Source organism: Parasteatoda tepidariorum, chromosome 7 (assembly GCF_043381705.1).
Source record: "Parasteatoda tepidariorum isolate YZ-2023 chromosome 7, CAS_Ptep_4.0, whole genome shotgun sequence".
Classification (NCBI taxonomy): Eukaryota; Metazoa; Arthropoda; class Arachnida; order Araneae; family Theridiidae; genus Parasteatoda; species Parasteatoda tepidariorum.
This window is the reverse complement of record NC_092210.1, coordinates 1,632,436-1,649,608: the sequence shown is the minus strand read 5'-3', so window position 1 is coordinate 1,649,608 and position 17,173 is coordinate 1,632,436. Positions and strand designations below refer to the sequence as shown.

Below are 17,173 nucleotides of genomic sequence, written 5' to 3'. Positions count from 1 at the left end.
ATTCCTTTCTAGCAAGCCTATTAATGTCCGATGGCCCATTGACTTGAAAAAATATTCTATACATATGAAATTGACAGTGGGCGGGGGTACCCGACTCTCCCCTATACATTTTTTAAAAAATCTTTTCGCATCAGCGTAGAAATATGATTTTAAAGCGTCTAAAAACATTATAAAGTCAAAAATAAATAAATAATGAAAACATAGTTATTTTTGACGCAACACCTGCCAGAAAATCAAAATGCAAGTGTTACATTTAGTGGGAGTAAGCTGTCAAATGAAACAATCATATTTAAAGAAGAGTCAAAAACGTTCCTTTTTCAGACTTAAGAAAAGCGCGACATATTCTAGAAGAAAATGAAGATTGTTCCTTTAATAACCATTCTACTAACTTTTTCAGTTCTTTCTCTAACTGGAGATGCAAGTACGTTTATTTTTTTAAGTTTTGAAAAGATATTTTATGCAAATCTGTTAACTTTAATACAAGAAGGGAGTTTTCATTATATTTGAGCACAGTTTTTAGAAAAATTATAACTCTTTACTGTCTTGATCTCCCTCTTTGTACTTGTATTATATCATCTTAATAAGAAAAACTTCTGCAAATGCAGAAAATAAAATGATTTAAGGTTTTATTTCACGATGATACGCAAAAATAGGTTTTGTAGAATCTGTGTAGATTTTGTAGATCTACAGCTTAGTTGAAAATAGGTTTTCAAGTTGCTTATAAATCTTGTACAGTTCAAAGCGTATTAATTTATATATAGTTAAATTTTACATTTTCTAGGCATGTTTTTTAATAACCAAACAATATCTAGAACTGATTATTAAGCTCATACACAGTTTAGTTTCTTTATAATGGTTCTTTATAATTTCTTTATAATTTCTGTATAATGGTTAATCAATAGTTAAAATCGATGAAAATCAATTTATAAAAATAAAATATCAATTTTATAATACTCAACCAACAAATTTGGCGGAAAGGTAGAGTACATCAAAGATTGAGAATTGCTTAGTTTATGACCATTGTAGACTTCTAAAACTTCCTTCCGTTTATGAACTGGCTGTTCGTGCGCATTGTATATACAACATTACTTTATCTCAATTTTATAATTTCTAATAATTATTAGCAAAAATTGCATTCAAATAGGTCTCCAAATAGTTGCGTACCTTGTTGGTTTGGTTGTTTAGCTTGCTTAACTTACCAATTTGGTTATCGATTAATTAGGATTCGTAAATTAGGATAAAGCAGTTTTTTTCTCGGGATTATGCGAAAGCAATTTTTAAAATTACTTCGGATACTTTTAAATTTTAATGGTCAAATGCAAAGGTTAAACACCACATCTCAGAAAATAGTATTATTTTTATATCTCTTTTAAATAAATATTCTGTACAGCAAAAATATAAATTTAATTAAGCCTTTTTGTTAAAAAGAAATTGTATTTTTGACAACAACAAAAACTTTTAAATAAATATAATTCAAACTTTTGATTAAATGAAAGGTCGTAATTAGAGAGGTAGAGAAAAAAAACTTTTAAAAAGGAAAAGAATTACCCCAATCCTTCTTCTTAAAAAAAATTTTTTTTTGGAAAAAAAATATTAATTGTTGAAATTTTTTTTATGATTTTTGTTTTCTAACTGTCTTGAACCATGAAGATGTTTGTCTTTCCATCCCTCAGGACTTGATGCTATAGATATTCTCAATAATTATTAATTAGATTTTAGCTAGGATCCTGTTTTTCCCTTGTTCAAATATTGATTATCAGTAAATTTTTTCTCGCTTCATTTTTGTCAGAAATTCTTAAAACAAATAATTTTAAGACGGATTAGAAAGCATCCTGTATAGATATTCATATCATAGAGTAAACTGTTTTTAAAATACCCACTTCATTCAGACGGTTCTTAGACTAACTCTTTTTTTTCCCGTCTCTCGCTTAAAAATAAATAAATAAATAATAAATTATAACTATAACAATAAGAAATCAATAATATTTGTAAAAATGTTTTTGTTAAAATGAAAAAACAAAATTTTAAGAGTTCTTACATAATAAAACTTTGGGTTGAAGTTTATAAACTCAAGCAGTGGCGTACGCAGAATTTTTTCAAGGGGGGGGGTGCATAATTTTCAGAAATTACCAAAAGAAATTCGAGTATGTAATAAAGCACTATTACTTCCCTAATTTAGACAGCTAGACAATTTTGACTTTTTATTTCGACAACATTGTTTAGTTAAATTTTGTTTTTATTTTTTAAGTTTAAGAATATAATTTTTTTTATAATAAGAGGTAAAATATTTTATTTTTATTAAAAAGTAGGAATAAATCAAGCCAGAAAAAACTACTCATACTGTAACAGCTACCTAAATAATAACCATATAAATGTGAATATTCCATAGAAAACCAATGAATTTAACTAAAAAATGACTTACCAACAAATAGGGAATTAAACCAGTATACAAACACGCTAAAAATTTATTGATTTATACTGTAATATCCAAACGACGGGTTTTTTTTTGCAAGTTCGTTTAAAATGTCTTCGACAGCTGGGGTAAATTTTCTATGAATGCTTAAGAGCGCCAATCCATTCATTCTATTATTTCCCGTTGAGTTGCGTAAATAAGTCTTCAAACGGCGCAAAGTCGAAAAGGATCTTTCGTTTGCACTCGTTGAAACAGGTAGAACGACCAATATTTCTAGGAGTTTGAAAATGTTTGGTGTTATATCTTTATTGCACATTCCAAGAGCATCCGCCGCAGTTTTTGGAACACTACCTCCGTCTTCACTAATCCTTTTTAATCTTTTATACCAGAGTTTTAGTTCAGACTTAAGGCTTTCTTTACAGGTATCCAAATCTCCAGCGTAAAATTCCACTAATGCTTCAAAAGCCTTTATGTTTGAAGGTTGGCAAATGAAAGGATCGGCAGGTAGAAGACACTGAAATCCTTTCAAAATATCACGATGCGATACAAATCTTAAGTTTAATTGTGTTATAAAATTTTCTATAAATGGAATAAAAACACTAACTCTGAAATATGTTTCCGGTGTCGATGAGGGAAAATTATCGCGATTTTTCTGTCTTCCTGTTATTCTAGGGATTTGCATGGAAGTGGAAGATCCAATGCTTGTTAGCATAAGAGAAGAAGAGCTGAATATTTCAGAGAATGTTTCAGTGGCATTTTCACGCATTAATTTTAGATCTTTAATGACATCTTCTGCAAGACTCACTGCCTCTATCAAATCTATGCTTGTTTTTTGTAGGTATCTACAGAGATGGATTGTTATGGTGAAAACTTTGTAAATGCACAAAAGAGATATTACGAACTGGCAATTAGATACTGTGCACAGTAAAGAATTAGCCTGGGTAGCTGATTCCTTATCCTTCCATTCTGATATTTTTTGTAGTGTTTCGGCGATAGGCTCGAAAAGTTCCACCACAGCGGTTACTGAGTCGTATCTTTCCATCCAACGGGTTGCACATAGCTGTTTAATTTTCTCCCTCTTAGAGCTGGTTTCCATCTCCTCTATTGCTGAAGATAGGACATACTGTCTTTTTGGCGTATTTAAAAAGTCGTATAATGTTTTAATTGTCCCTAAGCAATTTCTAATGCCAGTTATTTCGCATGCATTTGATACAGCCAAAGTGAGGCTATGAGCAGAGCAATGTACATAGAGTGATGATGGGACAATACTTCTTACGTGGGCTTGTACACCATTTATTTTTCCACTCATTGATGCAGCACCATCGTACCCCTGTCCACGTAACTTTTTTATATCAACTTTCATAGACTGTAATTGGTCTAATATTGTTGTTGCTATTGCTTTTCCGGTTAAGTCATGCACCGGAATGAATTGCAAAAACTGCGGTGATGTTAAAATTTTCTTTATCGACATATCGAACGCATAACGATAATTGCTCTATACCTGCAATATCAGTTGTTTCATCTGCATTCTGCAAGAATGGAAAAGCAAGTTGCATTCCATTCCCCCCTTGCGTACGCCCCTGAACTCAAGTATATATATAGTTTGTCTAAAGTAAGAGTGCCCCAGGTCATTCGTCTGGACCCGTGGCGGTGGCTATGGTAACGAGGTGCAACTATTTAGATAGGGGTGTGGTGTCGTTATTTAGGACAAGTTTTGGCTCGGATCGGGGAGAGAACGGGAATCTTTTCCTTTGGTCTACTGTGTTAGAGTGAAGAGAAGCCCTGAAATGCGCTATTCTTGTTTCCAGTAGCAACAGACGGACTCAGACTTTGTGGCGAGGGTAGTTCTAACCTTAGACAAACCGTAGCAGAAAGTATGTTTCCCCAATCAGTGAAATAAGCACACTCGAAAAAATAAGCCATGTTTCAAATGATAAATTATTAGTTATTCCTCTCTAAAAAATTTATTAATTGTGAGAAGAAAATGAAAAAATGGACGCATCATAAGACAGAAATTTATCAGAACAGAAAAATTGCTTAAAACTGCCACTTTATTCTTTTTAATTGCTAAATCATGGACAAATAAAATAATAAAGAGGAAAAAAAGATTTTTTTTTTTTATTTCTTTATGTTTGAAACAGTGGTATATATGGTTAAGACAAATCTATATTGTAAATACTCTCCAGTCTTCCAAACTTTCCTTGATTAAATCAATCACCATAAGCGGTGGGTTAGTAACAATTTCCTGGTATCAGTTACAAATTCCAATAATTTTATTATTAGAAATATATTAATTTTAATAAGCATTGGGGACAATTAATTGTTAAGCAAAACTTTCATCAGCTTTATTTTAATAAATATTGAAATAATTTGAATATTAATTAAAATAAAATTAAAATTTATGAAACAAAGTAGAATGTTGTCATTTTATTGAATTTGTATGAATAGAAAATTCTGATTTAAATTTAATTTTTCCTTAAGATGAGAAGGGTATTGATTTAAATCAAAATTACAAATATTTCTATTAAATAAAAAGAAGATATAAAACAGGTGTTTATCAGCATGACTATCAAAGAAGCTATTAATTTAAGGATTCATACAAGATATCTTCGCATTTGAAGAGCTGGCTATGTGACATTGTCTTAAAAAATTGAGATTCCTTTGAAAAAGTTGTTATTTTAGCTTTAATTAACTATATAACATTTATTTATCATTTTTTCCGGAGACAATCAGTGGGAAAACCGGCTGAGCGACACTATTTGAGTATTCATTGGATTGAAAAACCGGCTACAGTCTGACTAAGAAAAGAATTCCCATTCGTCTGAAACAGCGGCGATTACTATGGTTGCGAGGTTCAACTATTCTTAACAGAAGTGTACTTGTAAAGAATACTTCTTTTAAAATCAAAAATTACTGAATTCTCGTCAATTAAAGAGATACATATTGGTGAAACATCTACTCCGCTAAAATGGAGCTCGCGTTGTCTCTGAATCGTTTTTGATCGATTTTCGGACTTATGAGGCTAGATCAAATTTGATACCAGTTTGTTCTCAATTTAAATTTTATTTTATGATTATAAGGATTAGTGTATATAATATTTTATCTTTTCAAACAAAATCATTTTCGATAAGAAAAGCTTTAGAAATCGTGCGTGGAAACAAGTAAATGTTAAGCACAAAATGAATTAAAATATTCCTTTATGAAATAATTAGACTCAAATAAGTATACCCAAAAAACGTTTTTGAGTCGTGTTTTCACAAACATACGAAAAATATATAGATCAAACGAGAAAGCAAAAGTATAAGTTTTTGCACACATTTACTCAAATTCACTAAAGTGCCGGTTCTTTCACCAAGCTCTTCATTTGCATAACAAGCCAGGGTGAGCCAAAGTCTTCTGCAGAAGATTCCTCCAGGATAACTTATTTTTTGACCTGCACTGTCATCTTTAACTCTGACCACCACCCTGCATTAGGTTTTCCCCTTTTTTTACTGGTGGAGGGCTTTAATACAATTTTCTTTACTTCGAATATAGGATAAAATTGTCATACATTTATACACATATTATTTGACTGGAAAATAAATTAAAAGTAATAGTAAATAAAACAATTTTAGTTTATTTTTTAGTAATTTAATCGGTTATCAATAAATAATAATAATACTTCACCTCGTGAGAAAATATTTTTAGAATTAAAATAACCACTGCTCTAATTTACTTTTAAAAATCATTTAAATGAAATTCATCGAGAAAATGTTTTTTTCTTCATAACTTTAACGCATGAAAGACAACAAATGGTTTGAAAGTTTTTCACAAATATGCAAAAAAGGAGTATTTAATAGTATTTACTGCTATTTTCACTTTCTATTTGAGGTAATCACATTCTCTGTAATATAGCAGCGAGAGCTTATGTTTTTGCGAGAGGGGAAATTCTCATTTCTCTGAATGGAATTTTGAATTTGACCGAATCATTATTAACAACGTAATTTATTAGTTTCCATAAAAAAAAATATTTTTTGTTGCTGATTTGAAAATTTTCCTCACCTATTTATAACTGATACAACAAATTTATACTTAATTATTCTTGTCCACAAGCTGTGATTGGTGTATGGGTAAGACATTGAGCAGTTGTGAAGAATTGAAGTTCAATCCCCAGTGGCCGCTCACCTTAGCTTCAGATCAATAGATACCAGTTTGTCTGAGAAGTAAAAGCTTCCTGTGCGCATGCATGACTACTTTGCCATATTGTCTCATTCTCAATGAAGCCTCTAGCAATCAATCGACTTTTACGAGAAAGCTTTACTTTTATTCTAGTCAATAAAGAACTATAATAAAAGAAAGAAAATAATTCTAAGAGGAAGACATAATTTTTCACCATTTTATGAATCGAATAAGATATTTAGTCATCGACCCATCTCGTCGAACACCGAATCAAAATAAAATAAATATTCTGAGAATCGTGCTTTAAAATTAAAATATATTTTCAATAGATAAAGAAAAAAAAAAANCAAAATACGGATTTTTGTTTGTTGTTGTTTTATAATTTATGTTTTATAATTGTTATAATTTATGTTTGTTGAATTAAAATATGTGAGCAATAATAAAGTAGATGCGGATTTGGTATAGGTGACTTCATACAAAATTTTTACAGATAATATAAATAATATTTCAATAAATAAAACTAGCATAAAAAGCGAAAAAATAAAAATGATTATTTTAAAAATTACTCTTCTAATTCTCAGTTTGATTTAATTTTTACCGTTTTTTCGCCAATTTAATGCCCTCCAATTTAATGTCATTTCTATTGGAGCAAAGTTTCTTTTATAATCACAAGAGAAATCCACTTATGCCCTAGGAGAGAAATTTTATTTAATACCCCGATTTCATATTAAAGCTTTCTTTTATTTATTGTTCCCCAATCTTCGGAGCTTTAGAATAAGAACTTTAAACAAAGCATTGTTCATAATTTTATCTGAATAAAGTGAATTTTAATTATAAAAATGAAATTTCGAAAATATGACGAATGACCAAACAAAATTTCCCGTTTAGAGAGATAACAGAAACGCCCCTCACCATATTTCTGTAATTTCTGCAATTCAATAAATTTTAAAGAAACAGAAAAAGCTCCATATAAAAACTTTTTCTACGCAGATATAATTTTCAGTTACTTTTGATTCACAAAATATTTTTGCATTACTACGTTTCCTAATTCTTGAAGATTTGAAAATGTCATCAATTCTTAAAGACTTCATTTCATGAATTATTTCTTGAAGAATGTTCAAAAAGAATATATTCATGCATTCGATAAGATAATCCACCCTTATTCAATCCAAAAAAAACTTATCTGTCGTCTGAAGTAAATGCTTATCATAATGTTGATGTTATTATTTTGAATAATTATTTAAAACAGGCGATTTTCACGAAATATTTAATCAAATGAGATTTAGGGACAGTATTTAAAATTCACAGTGATTTGAAAGCAATAACAGTTTAATTAACAACACAATGTTAAATTTTATTATTATAAAATGCTTTAATTTATTAAATGCGAAATAATTCTATTTTTACAGGCATTCGTACGATTCTTTATGAAAGATCAAATATTTAACTCATTGGGCTAGTAATTGTCAAATACTTCAACGGGTTTTTTGTTATGAGAAATAAATGTCACAATTAAAATGAACTGAAAATAGACAACGAAATTCAGATTAAAAAAAATTATTTCTTGAAGAAAAGATTAACGACTAATTTTAAAACTTACCAAAAATAAATAATTTGTAAAAATTAAATATTATTTAGCGGTTACTTCTTGAATTATTAACTAAAAATTTTTCTTGCAAAATGCTGTTAAGGTGAAGGCGTGATCCTTTCCCTCAGTTGAACATTAAATCCAACAGAAAAGTTATGAAAGACGATTCTTTGGTCCTAGATGAATATTATAAATATTTAAATGAAAGTTAGAATAGTTTTATATATTTTTTAAAATTTTTCTAGAGGTGGAACTTATTTTTATAATATAACTAGCTGAATACCCGTTCTTTGCACGGGGAGAGTAAGAAAATAAATAAAAAATCAATAAATCAGTATTGAGAAACACTACGAAATCATGCTCAAAACTTAAAATCATTTACCGATTTAATTAAAGAAAACTTGGTTGAAGAACCAGGTAAGTGAAATTTTTAGGGGAATTGTTGAATCAGATAAAATAACAGAAGTGGTTGTACCCTTGGTTGTACCAATACGGGTATGTTTGATGTTAGAGAACTGTTTTTGCCTTCACTTAAATCTTAACATAACTAGTTACATCAGTTTTCAGTAGGCTTGCATGAATTTTATTTCAAATTAGGCAAGGGTTAAAAAATAAAAAAAAAGAAATATTTGTCCCTCTTTCTAATAAATTGGTAATAAAATAGTTCGAATGCAACTATTTTGTAGTTCTGAAAATGTAACTTTTTTGGTTCTTCCTCTAAGTTTTTCAATTAATATAATTAAAATAATAATTTTTTTTATTTAATATTATTTCTTGAACTTTTTGGTGGCTTTGCGTTATTGAAGCAAGCGAAACCCGTTTTTTTGCAGTTTATCTCATTAGAACAAAGATAAAATGCATTTAGTATCACTTCGCATGATGCTATTACACTATCAAGTAATTTTCTAAGGTACATATCCCTTTCGAGGGCCGTATAACGCTTATTTCCAAAGTATCAGTATGTGCTATTAAGTATTGGTGCTGTCTTTACAATCACCAAATATATCAATATGATATTTTATACCTTTATTAGTATATTTAGAACATATTACATAAACTTTCAACAGTTAACTTTCGTGAAAAACAAATTTATCAGTGACAGCCAACAAAAGCCGAAATTTAAAAAATAAAAAATAAATTCTTATTAGAACTTGATAAGATATTTTGGAGCGAGGGCATTTCTCTATCTGACCTTTAATTTATTATTAAAATAAAACAAAATTCTGTATCCATTAAAATATTAATACACTATCTTTGCTTCCATTGAAAAAAATAATTTCTGAATTTACGAAAAACCCGTTGTAGAATTGTTATCAAAACTGCACCAATTTCCATAATACCAGTAGAACATATTAACATCAGTAAGTAAGTAAGTAAGCGTCATCCGTAAATGGCGACTTTCTACTGTTGAAGCGAATAATTAAGCGAATTTCCTATTAACCTTTTCTTCCTTTAAATTAACTTTCCAGCACATAACTTGCTTTATTTCAATTAATTCATATTATCAGTAGTAATTAAGCATTAGTGTCAATAATAATATCGTAATTTTTTACGGCTCCCCAAAATGAATACGTATATGGGCAAATCTCTAGAACCTTTAACCTATGTGTCTTCAAACTTTTCTTATAAATATATAACATAATAAAGGAAAATTATTTCTAATAAAATTACAGGAATAACTATGCATTACTAACTTTAAGATACGTATAGTTTTGATTTCGAGTTACTTGCTTTTGGCTTTCATTTCTTACTTCAATCCTACATTTGACAACTTTTCATGAGTGTCGCTTTGAGTGTTTAACATACTTCTTATTTTTTTTCAATATGTATTCTGTTTTAAAAAAACTGAAAATCATTATAGCATAATTTAGTAGCTCAGCTGTATTATCATATTTTCTTGAATGATATTTTTCTTGAATATTGACGTTTGCAAACACTTAAAGTTTGTCGCCAAATTTTGGCACATCAAACCGTAACCATCGAAAATTGAAAAAAAAGGTCTACAATCCAATTCTGCGAGTTTTATGTTAGTGATATTCCAAAAGCTTATTTAAAGTAGAACAAACTTGTATCATTATTACAGATAAATATTTTTATTTGTAGTCATTATAAATTAATCGAATTTATCACAAACTGTCATTCGGTGAGGTAGCAGCAACGATGTCAATACCGTAACCAGACGCAGATGTAAGAAGTAAATGTTAAAATCAATCAAAATTTTGTGCACATTTTATAACAATTTAACTTAATATTAAAATTTTTCAGTTTATTTATGATACTAATAATTTATGATGAAAAATAAAGGGTAAATATGGAAAATTCAAAAATTTTAATTTTTTGTTTATACTTATAAGGAAATCAAAATTTTCGATGTTCACGATTATTATCTGATATTTCATACATTTTCAAACAATTCTGGAGGTGTAAAAATAGTTAATTACATTAATAAATCTACAAATTATTATCTATTTTGGAGACAAATCAAACTGAAATTGAAACGTTATCACCTGCTTACCTACTTATTTTGTGTTACTATCATCGTTTAACCGCCGACCCAAATTTGAGTATATGGCTACCAATGATCAACTCCGTAACTATATAAATTTGAACCCAATCCAGAAGACAATTTAACTCCTGGATCAGTACCCCCAGAGGTATTAACTTGTTATGGGAACTTGGACTACTTTGTGACTCCAACTGACTAAACGTGCACCAGTCACCATTTAATACACTCGGATTCTTCGGCCGGCTGAATTCGAATTCCCATTCTCACAAACAAATAATTCTCATATTTGATTTAGTGTGACATCTAGTTTTCCCAAAATAAAATAAATCAAAATAACACTATACTATAGGATTGACTTCTAACTTTATAGTTGAAAGAATTTGAATAACTTCATTATACCTATCTAAATTTTCAAATATCGAAGCGGCAGAATTAAATGTAATAATCTTTGAATTAAAAAGTTTTGTAATTTGCGCGAACGCTTATTCGCGTTTATTATATCTCGCAACTAGAGTCTGTGAAGCATGCTTATAACTTTCATGTGTTGACTTTCATGCTTATAACTTTCATGTTGTTTGTGTGCAGTACCCTGTAGTCAAATGAACTTAGCACGGATATGGATATTGAGATCACAAATTTAACCAGAGACATTCAAGACACCTATAATGGTGCGTCCTGCTAAATGGAAATAAGTAATGATTATTATAAGCTCCCATATCAGATTAAATGTCTCATGAAAATTAAATACAAACTGAGAAAGGGTTTTCAAAGTACTAGAGACTCTATTATCAAAACCCAAGTTAATAGTTATAGCAAGCTTATCAAAAAAGAAATCACTGATTTTAAAAAAGAGACTTTGGACGAAGAGGTCGAGAATCTTACTACACAAGACAAAACTGCCTGGAATATGGTTCGGGCTCTTAAAAGTTCCGAAACTACTAATGTGCCACTCGTAGGCCCTAGGGGTAAAATATACTCAGACATCGATAAGAGCGAAATTTTCGCAGTTACCACGGAAACCCAATTTTCCATTAATAGCGAACCCAGCAATATCACTACTGAGTTGCATATTCTTAGAACCTATAATGAGTATGTCAGTTCGCATACACCAATTAATGATTATGAACCTATTACTGCTGATGAGCTTTATAGGATCATCGATAAATTCCATAATAATAAAGCACCAGGGACGGACAGAATCAATAATGATTAAATACCTTTCCCCAAATTTTATTGAGCAAACTTGAAAATATCCTTAATTCATACCTGAATAAATGCTACTTCTCTCATCAATGGAAATATGCCCAGATTGTGCTGTTCCCTAAACAAGGGAAAAATCTTTTAAAACCCGATAGCTATAGGCCCATCAGCCTGTTAAAGGTCTTCTCGAAAATTTACGAAAGAACTATCCTTGATAGACTTACTACTTTACTTTCCTGCCAAATGAACAGCTTGGTTTTCGTGATAGTCTTTCGGCCACGAAGCGACTGGTTCGTATAGTTGAGGAAGTATCTAAGAGCTTCTATAAAAATGAGACTATTGCTCTCCTGATGTTAGACGTGGCCTAAGCTTTCGACCGCGTCTGGCATCAGGGCCTCATTTGCAAATTAATCAACTATAAAATTCCAAATCATCTGATACTATTACTAATTAATAGTTACTTAAGTAACATAATCTTTCATATGAAAGTTAATGACTCTATCTCCTCAGTCAAATCCATACATGATGTAGTCCCTAAGGACTCAATACTGGGCCCAACCCTCTATCTCATTTACTCAGCTGACTTCCCGAATCTTAATGATTAGGATAATATTATTACAGCGTATTATGCAGATGATACGGCGATACTCAGTAAATCAATTAATCCCAATAACGCTATTAATAATTTAAGGAAAATCATCCCAAATATCGAGGAATGGTGTGCAAATTGGAAAATCTCCATTAATACCAGCAAATCCTCCTTACTTATTATGAGAGAGTCTAGAAAGAAGAAAATTAAAAATAGTGACCTCCTGCTATTCAATGAAGAGATTCCAGTGGCTAACAAAACCACCTACTTAGGCGTAACCTTCACTCATAATATGAATTGGAATTCCCATATCTCGAGAGAATCTGCAAAGGCAGAAGGTGCATTTTACTCCCTCAAACCAATTCTTAGCCATAACTCAAAATTAGCCCTAAAAACAAAAACGACCTTATGCCTGCATGGTATAAGACCAATAATAAGTTATGCTGCTCCTGCTTGGAGCGCCTTAAAGACCACTCGAAAACGAAAACTCGAGACCATCCAAAATAAAATGATCAGAAGACTAACGGGCGCTCCCCTTAGACTTAGGATGAGTGATATCAGAAAAGACATTACTTCTATGGAAGAACAAATAGTCCTATTATGTGCTTCCTTTTTCAAAGACGCAATAAGCTACACAACTTGCAATTACAATCAAATTTTTGACTTTGAGCTACTCAGCGATAACATAAACTACAGTTCGGCAACGGTGTTTTATCTCTCAGACGGCGTTCTATCCAAACGTTTCACCACCTAAATTGTAAATATTTCCCCACTTTTAAATCACCACCACAGAAGAAAAGGTAGCACAGGAGTGCTACCGATACAATCAGCAGATTACTGCAGATCTTCCGAGAGATGCAGGAGCTACTTCAAAACGAGGAGCTGGTTAAGCTTTTCCGATCTCTACTTCCTGAAAACAAGCCATAGTGATCTTCACTTCACCACATTACACAAGGCCCCACGTGCACCATCTCAGATGAAGGAATGGAGTGTCAGCTTCTCGGACAGGTACTCCGTAATCACACTCAGTATAAGTCAGCTATGCGAAGATAGCCCCCGAAAATGAGGCAATTCAAAAATTCAAACTGCATTCGTTTGACCATTTTTTGACCACAAATGACCACCTTTTAAATTTTTTTGACCACCCTTTTTTTGGACATAATCCTGAAAATTAAATTCGGGGGGCTAACTTCGCATTTTCACGCCAAATGAATAAAAATAAAATTTTTGTACTGTATTTGTTTGACCACTTTTTGACCACAAATGACCACCCTTTAATTTTTTTTGACCACCCTTATTTTGGACATAATCCCAAAAATTAAATTCGGGGGCTAACTTCGCATTTTTACAAAAATAATTAAAAATCTAATTTTTATACTGTATTTGTTTCCCCACAAATGACCACCTTTTAGTTTTGGTTGACCACCCTTATTTATGCCGTAATCCTAAAAATAAGACTTGGGAGAAGCATGAAATTAGCTCCCGAAAATAAGAAAAATTACTTTCTAAAAAACATTCGTTTGGCCACAAATGAACTTCATTAGGTCATCAACGTTAAAGAATTATTGGAAGTCAAAAACTCTTACGTGAAAAAAACCTGATTCGAGAAAAACAGATTTAAAGCCAAATCTTTAAATAAATTACTTTAAACAAAATACTACATAATGAAATAGATTTGTTGAATCCTGTTTTCAGTAACAATGTTTCAGTATACTTAATGTCCAGTTGTTCGGAAAAAACAAAATCATACTGCATATTTTTTCAAAAAAATAAAATAAAATCAAAATTTTCTTTTAGATCCTTTTAAACAAATTGCCATTATTCCACACTATGTTTGTAAAATATCGTAAACATTAAAAATGGGAAAAACGTGATTTTTCAGAAAAAAAAAATATTTCGAGTTTCGTAACTCAATTAAAGTTTTGCTCAGTAAGATTTAAACTCAAGAATGAGGCTATTTGATGTTTGTCATTGCTTTACATTATTACTTTTTTTTGGTTTTTTTAATTTTATTTATTTATTTTTATGTTGTTGCTTAAATTCTGAAAAATCCTTTTTTCCCATAAAGGAAGTTTGACCAACAATAAAGGTTTAAGCAACAGAAGTCGAAAGATTTATTGAAACCATTACAGCAATTTTTAGTCAAACTAAAGAAATGTTACAGGCAGTAATTGTGTCCAAAGAAATATCAAATAATTTGTTAATGAAAAGTAACAAATTAGAATTGAAATCGCTAAACGAATTCAGTTCGAACAAGTAAACTAAAGTATCTGTAGAAAATTCCATTATTCACTTTATTTTTCATTTATTGGTCTTTTTTTTTATGTATATATATAAAATTTTGAGATATGTTCTTACGTTTTTGTAAGGTAGGGAAGTTTTTTTAAAGCACTTCTCAAAAATATGTTAAACATTACAAGGTTCATTTCTAAAATTAAGAAAAATTTTAAAAAACAAGCGTGAAAGAAGCAGTTTTTAGAATACTATAAATGTTTGTCGTAATTCCATATTTGTTTAAAAAATATATAAATAAAATACCCGTTTGGTGCATTTTTGACAGAAAATTCCAACTGTTAATTTGCCCTATATGATTAAACTTCCCATGCTTCCCCAAGAGTAATAAACAGTAATAAAATATGATTCACAATTGAAAATGTCTGAGAATGCTGGAACTAGATTTAATTTTATTTTATCTTAAAGCGATGCATGCGAATACGAATCACGATGGATGATTCATAGTCATTTCGCAATTATTCAAAACAAATTATCTTTATATATATATATTAAAAAAAAGTGTTAATTTTAGTGCTACAATCAAATACACTTTTAGTAATCAATTTGTTTTAATGCAGTACCCTCATCTTCTGCAAGCAGAAAACTGAAAATTTCTGAATTAGATTACTATGTTAACACTGATGAAGGAAGAGCTATATTGGAAGAAGATTTTAACGTAAGTTTATGTTTATTTGAAATCTCATAATGATTAAGAATCAGATCTAGTTTATTAAAATTTACTGCAATTGGTTTAGTTTTCTAACTTTTGGAATTTTAAAAGTATATTTACAGTATCCGCTTTATTCCCCGACGGTGGTTCTCTATATTATTAGCAAAATTAAAAATGGTTCTAGGATATTTATTTTGTCTTTTTCTGATTTTGTAAATTAGTTTAATTCTTTAACTCTTATTTTCATATCTGGATTTGCTACAATTGCGCAATCTCGTTTTGAAATTATTGTATAATTTTATTTAATATTTTACTTGATTCATGATATGGATATTTTATGAAGTTTCCGGTCCTGTTCCCGTAATGGTTAGTTTTTATGCTTCCTAATATTTTATTATGTACTCATTAATTTTTTCTTCTCAGGTTTAATTTATATTAATATGAATAGTAAAATTACGGATTTCTTTATACCACATGACCCGTCACGTGGTTTTACGAGGGGTCCTGTGCTTGTGTGGGCAGATAAACTTATCAAGGGTCTACTGTGATTAGTAAGCCACCTGATCAATTGTTTTGTTATTATAAACACATTAAAAATGTTAAAAAAAAATTATAAAATGTCACAATAAAAATTGTTATTATAAATACCGCTATTATTTCTTTGGGCACTTTGATTAATTGACAGCAATGGGACAACCACGTGCGTGTGGTGTGATTCTGGCTGGCCAATGTTCACCGGTGAATGTTGACAATCAAATTAGTCGCTTTGGTGAATGTCCGATATATTTATTACATCCAATTTGATACTAATTTATTCGTGGATATAATTACATTTATTCGATATTTTAATACTTACTAACGATTGATTAGAACAAACATCGGTGTTTGGAGTATCGGGCAAATATATACCGGGAAATGGCACTTGACTTAAAAAAAATATCAGTGTAGGGTATACCGGGCAAATGTATACCGGGCAGTGGCACTTGACCTTAAAAAACATCAGCGTAGGATATACCGGGCAAATGTATACCGGGCAATGGCACTTAACCAGACCTAGTATGACTAGACCTTTGGTAAATGTCCGAAATATATACTAGGTCTAGTGCCACTTTTGCTATAGCTTAAATATTTAAAAAAAATTAAACAAAGCGTTTGAATCAATTTTAAAAAGATACCAAAATTATTGCTTCAAAATTAAAAAAAATAATAAAAACTGCCCCAGATAAGAGTAATTGAAGTAGTTGCTTTATACAGCACATGTGCGGGAAAAAATTTAAAAAAAAATTATCGAGGTGCATCTAAAAGTGGATGAATATCCCAAGACACACTGTGGCTGTGTGTGACACAAATTGCCTATTTGACTTTTAGCATTATACATAATGACCGGGCAATGTAATAATTGCAACATAATTTATAATTTTGTCATATCCTTTTGGGCACTTCTTAAATTGCCCGGCCATTATAAACGATGCCCAATTATTTACATTGCCCTTGACATATATATGTATATATATATATATATATATATATATATATATACACAGTCAATTCGCTATAACTCAAAGTACGATGACTGGAATATTACTATAACTCGATTTTTTTATGAGGTCCCGACCCTTTTATCTTCAATTTCATGTTAATTATTCTCGATTACTCGAATTTTACTCCCTTTAACTCGATTTTTTTTGGATCTTTTAAAGCAAGAAAAAAAACCTAGGAGCTGATATCTTGCCCCTTCCTTTGCAACACACAATCCGAGGATAGCATAAAATTTT

At 30.4% G+C, this 17,173-nt stretch overlaps 1 protein-coding gene across 1 annotated transcript in view; it reads left to right on the top strand.

Annotated features, from left to right (window-relative positions):
- Positions 1–264: 264 nt before the first annotated feature.
- Positions 265–17,173, top strand: part of LOC107441452 (receptor-type tyrosine-protein phosphatase T) — a 63,110-nt gene continuing 46,201 nt past the window's right edge. The window contains exons 1-2 of the mRNA XM_071182998.1: positions 265–421; positions 15,307–15,404. Of these exons, the coding sequence (XP_071039099.1) occupies positions 355–421; positions 15,307–15,404 (165 nt within the window). The 5' untranslated portion in view covers positions 265–354. The remainder of the gene's footprint in view (positions 422–15,306; positions 15,405–17,173) is intronic.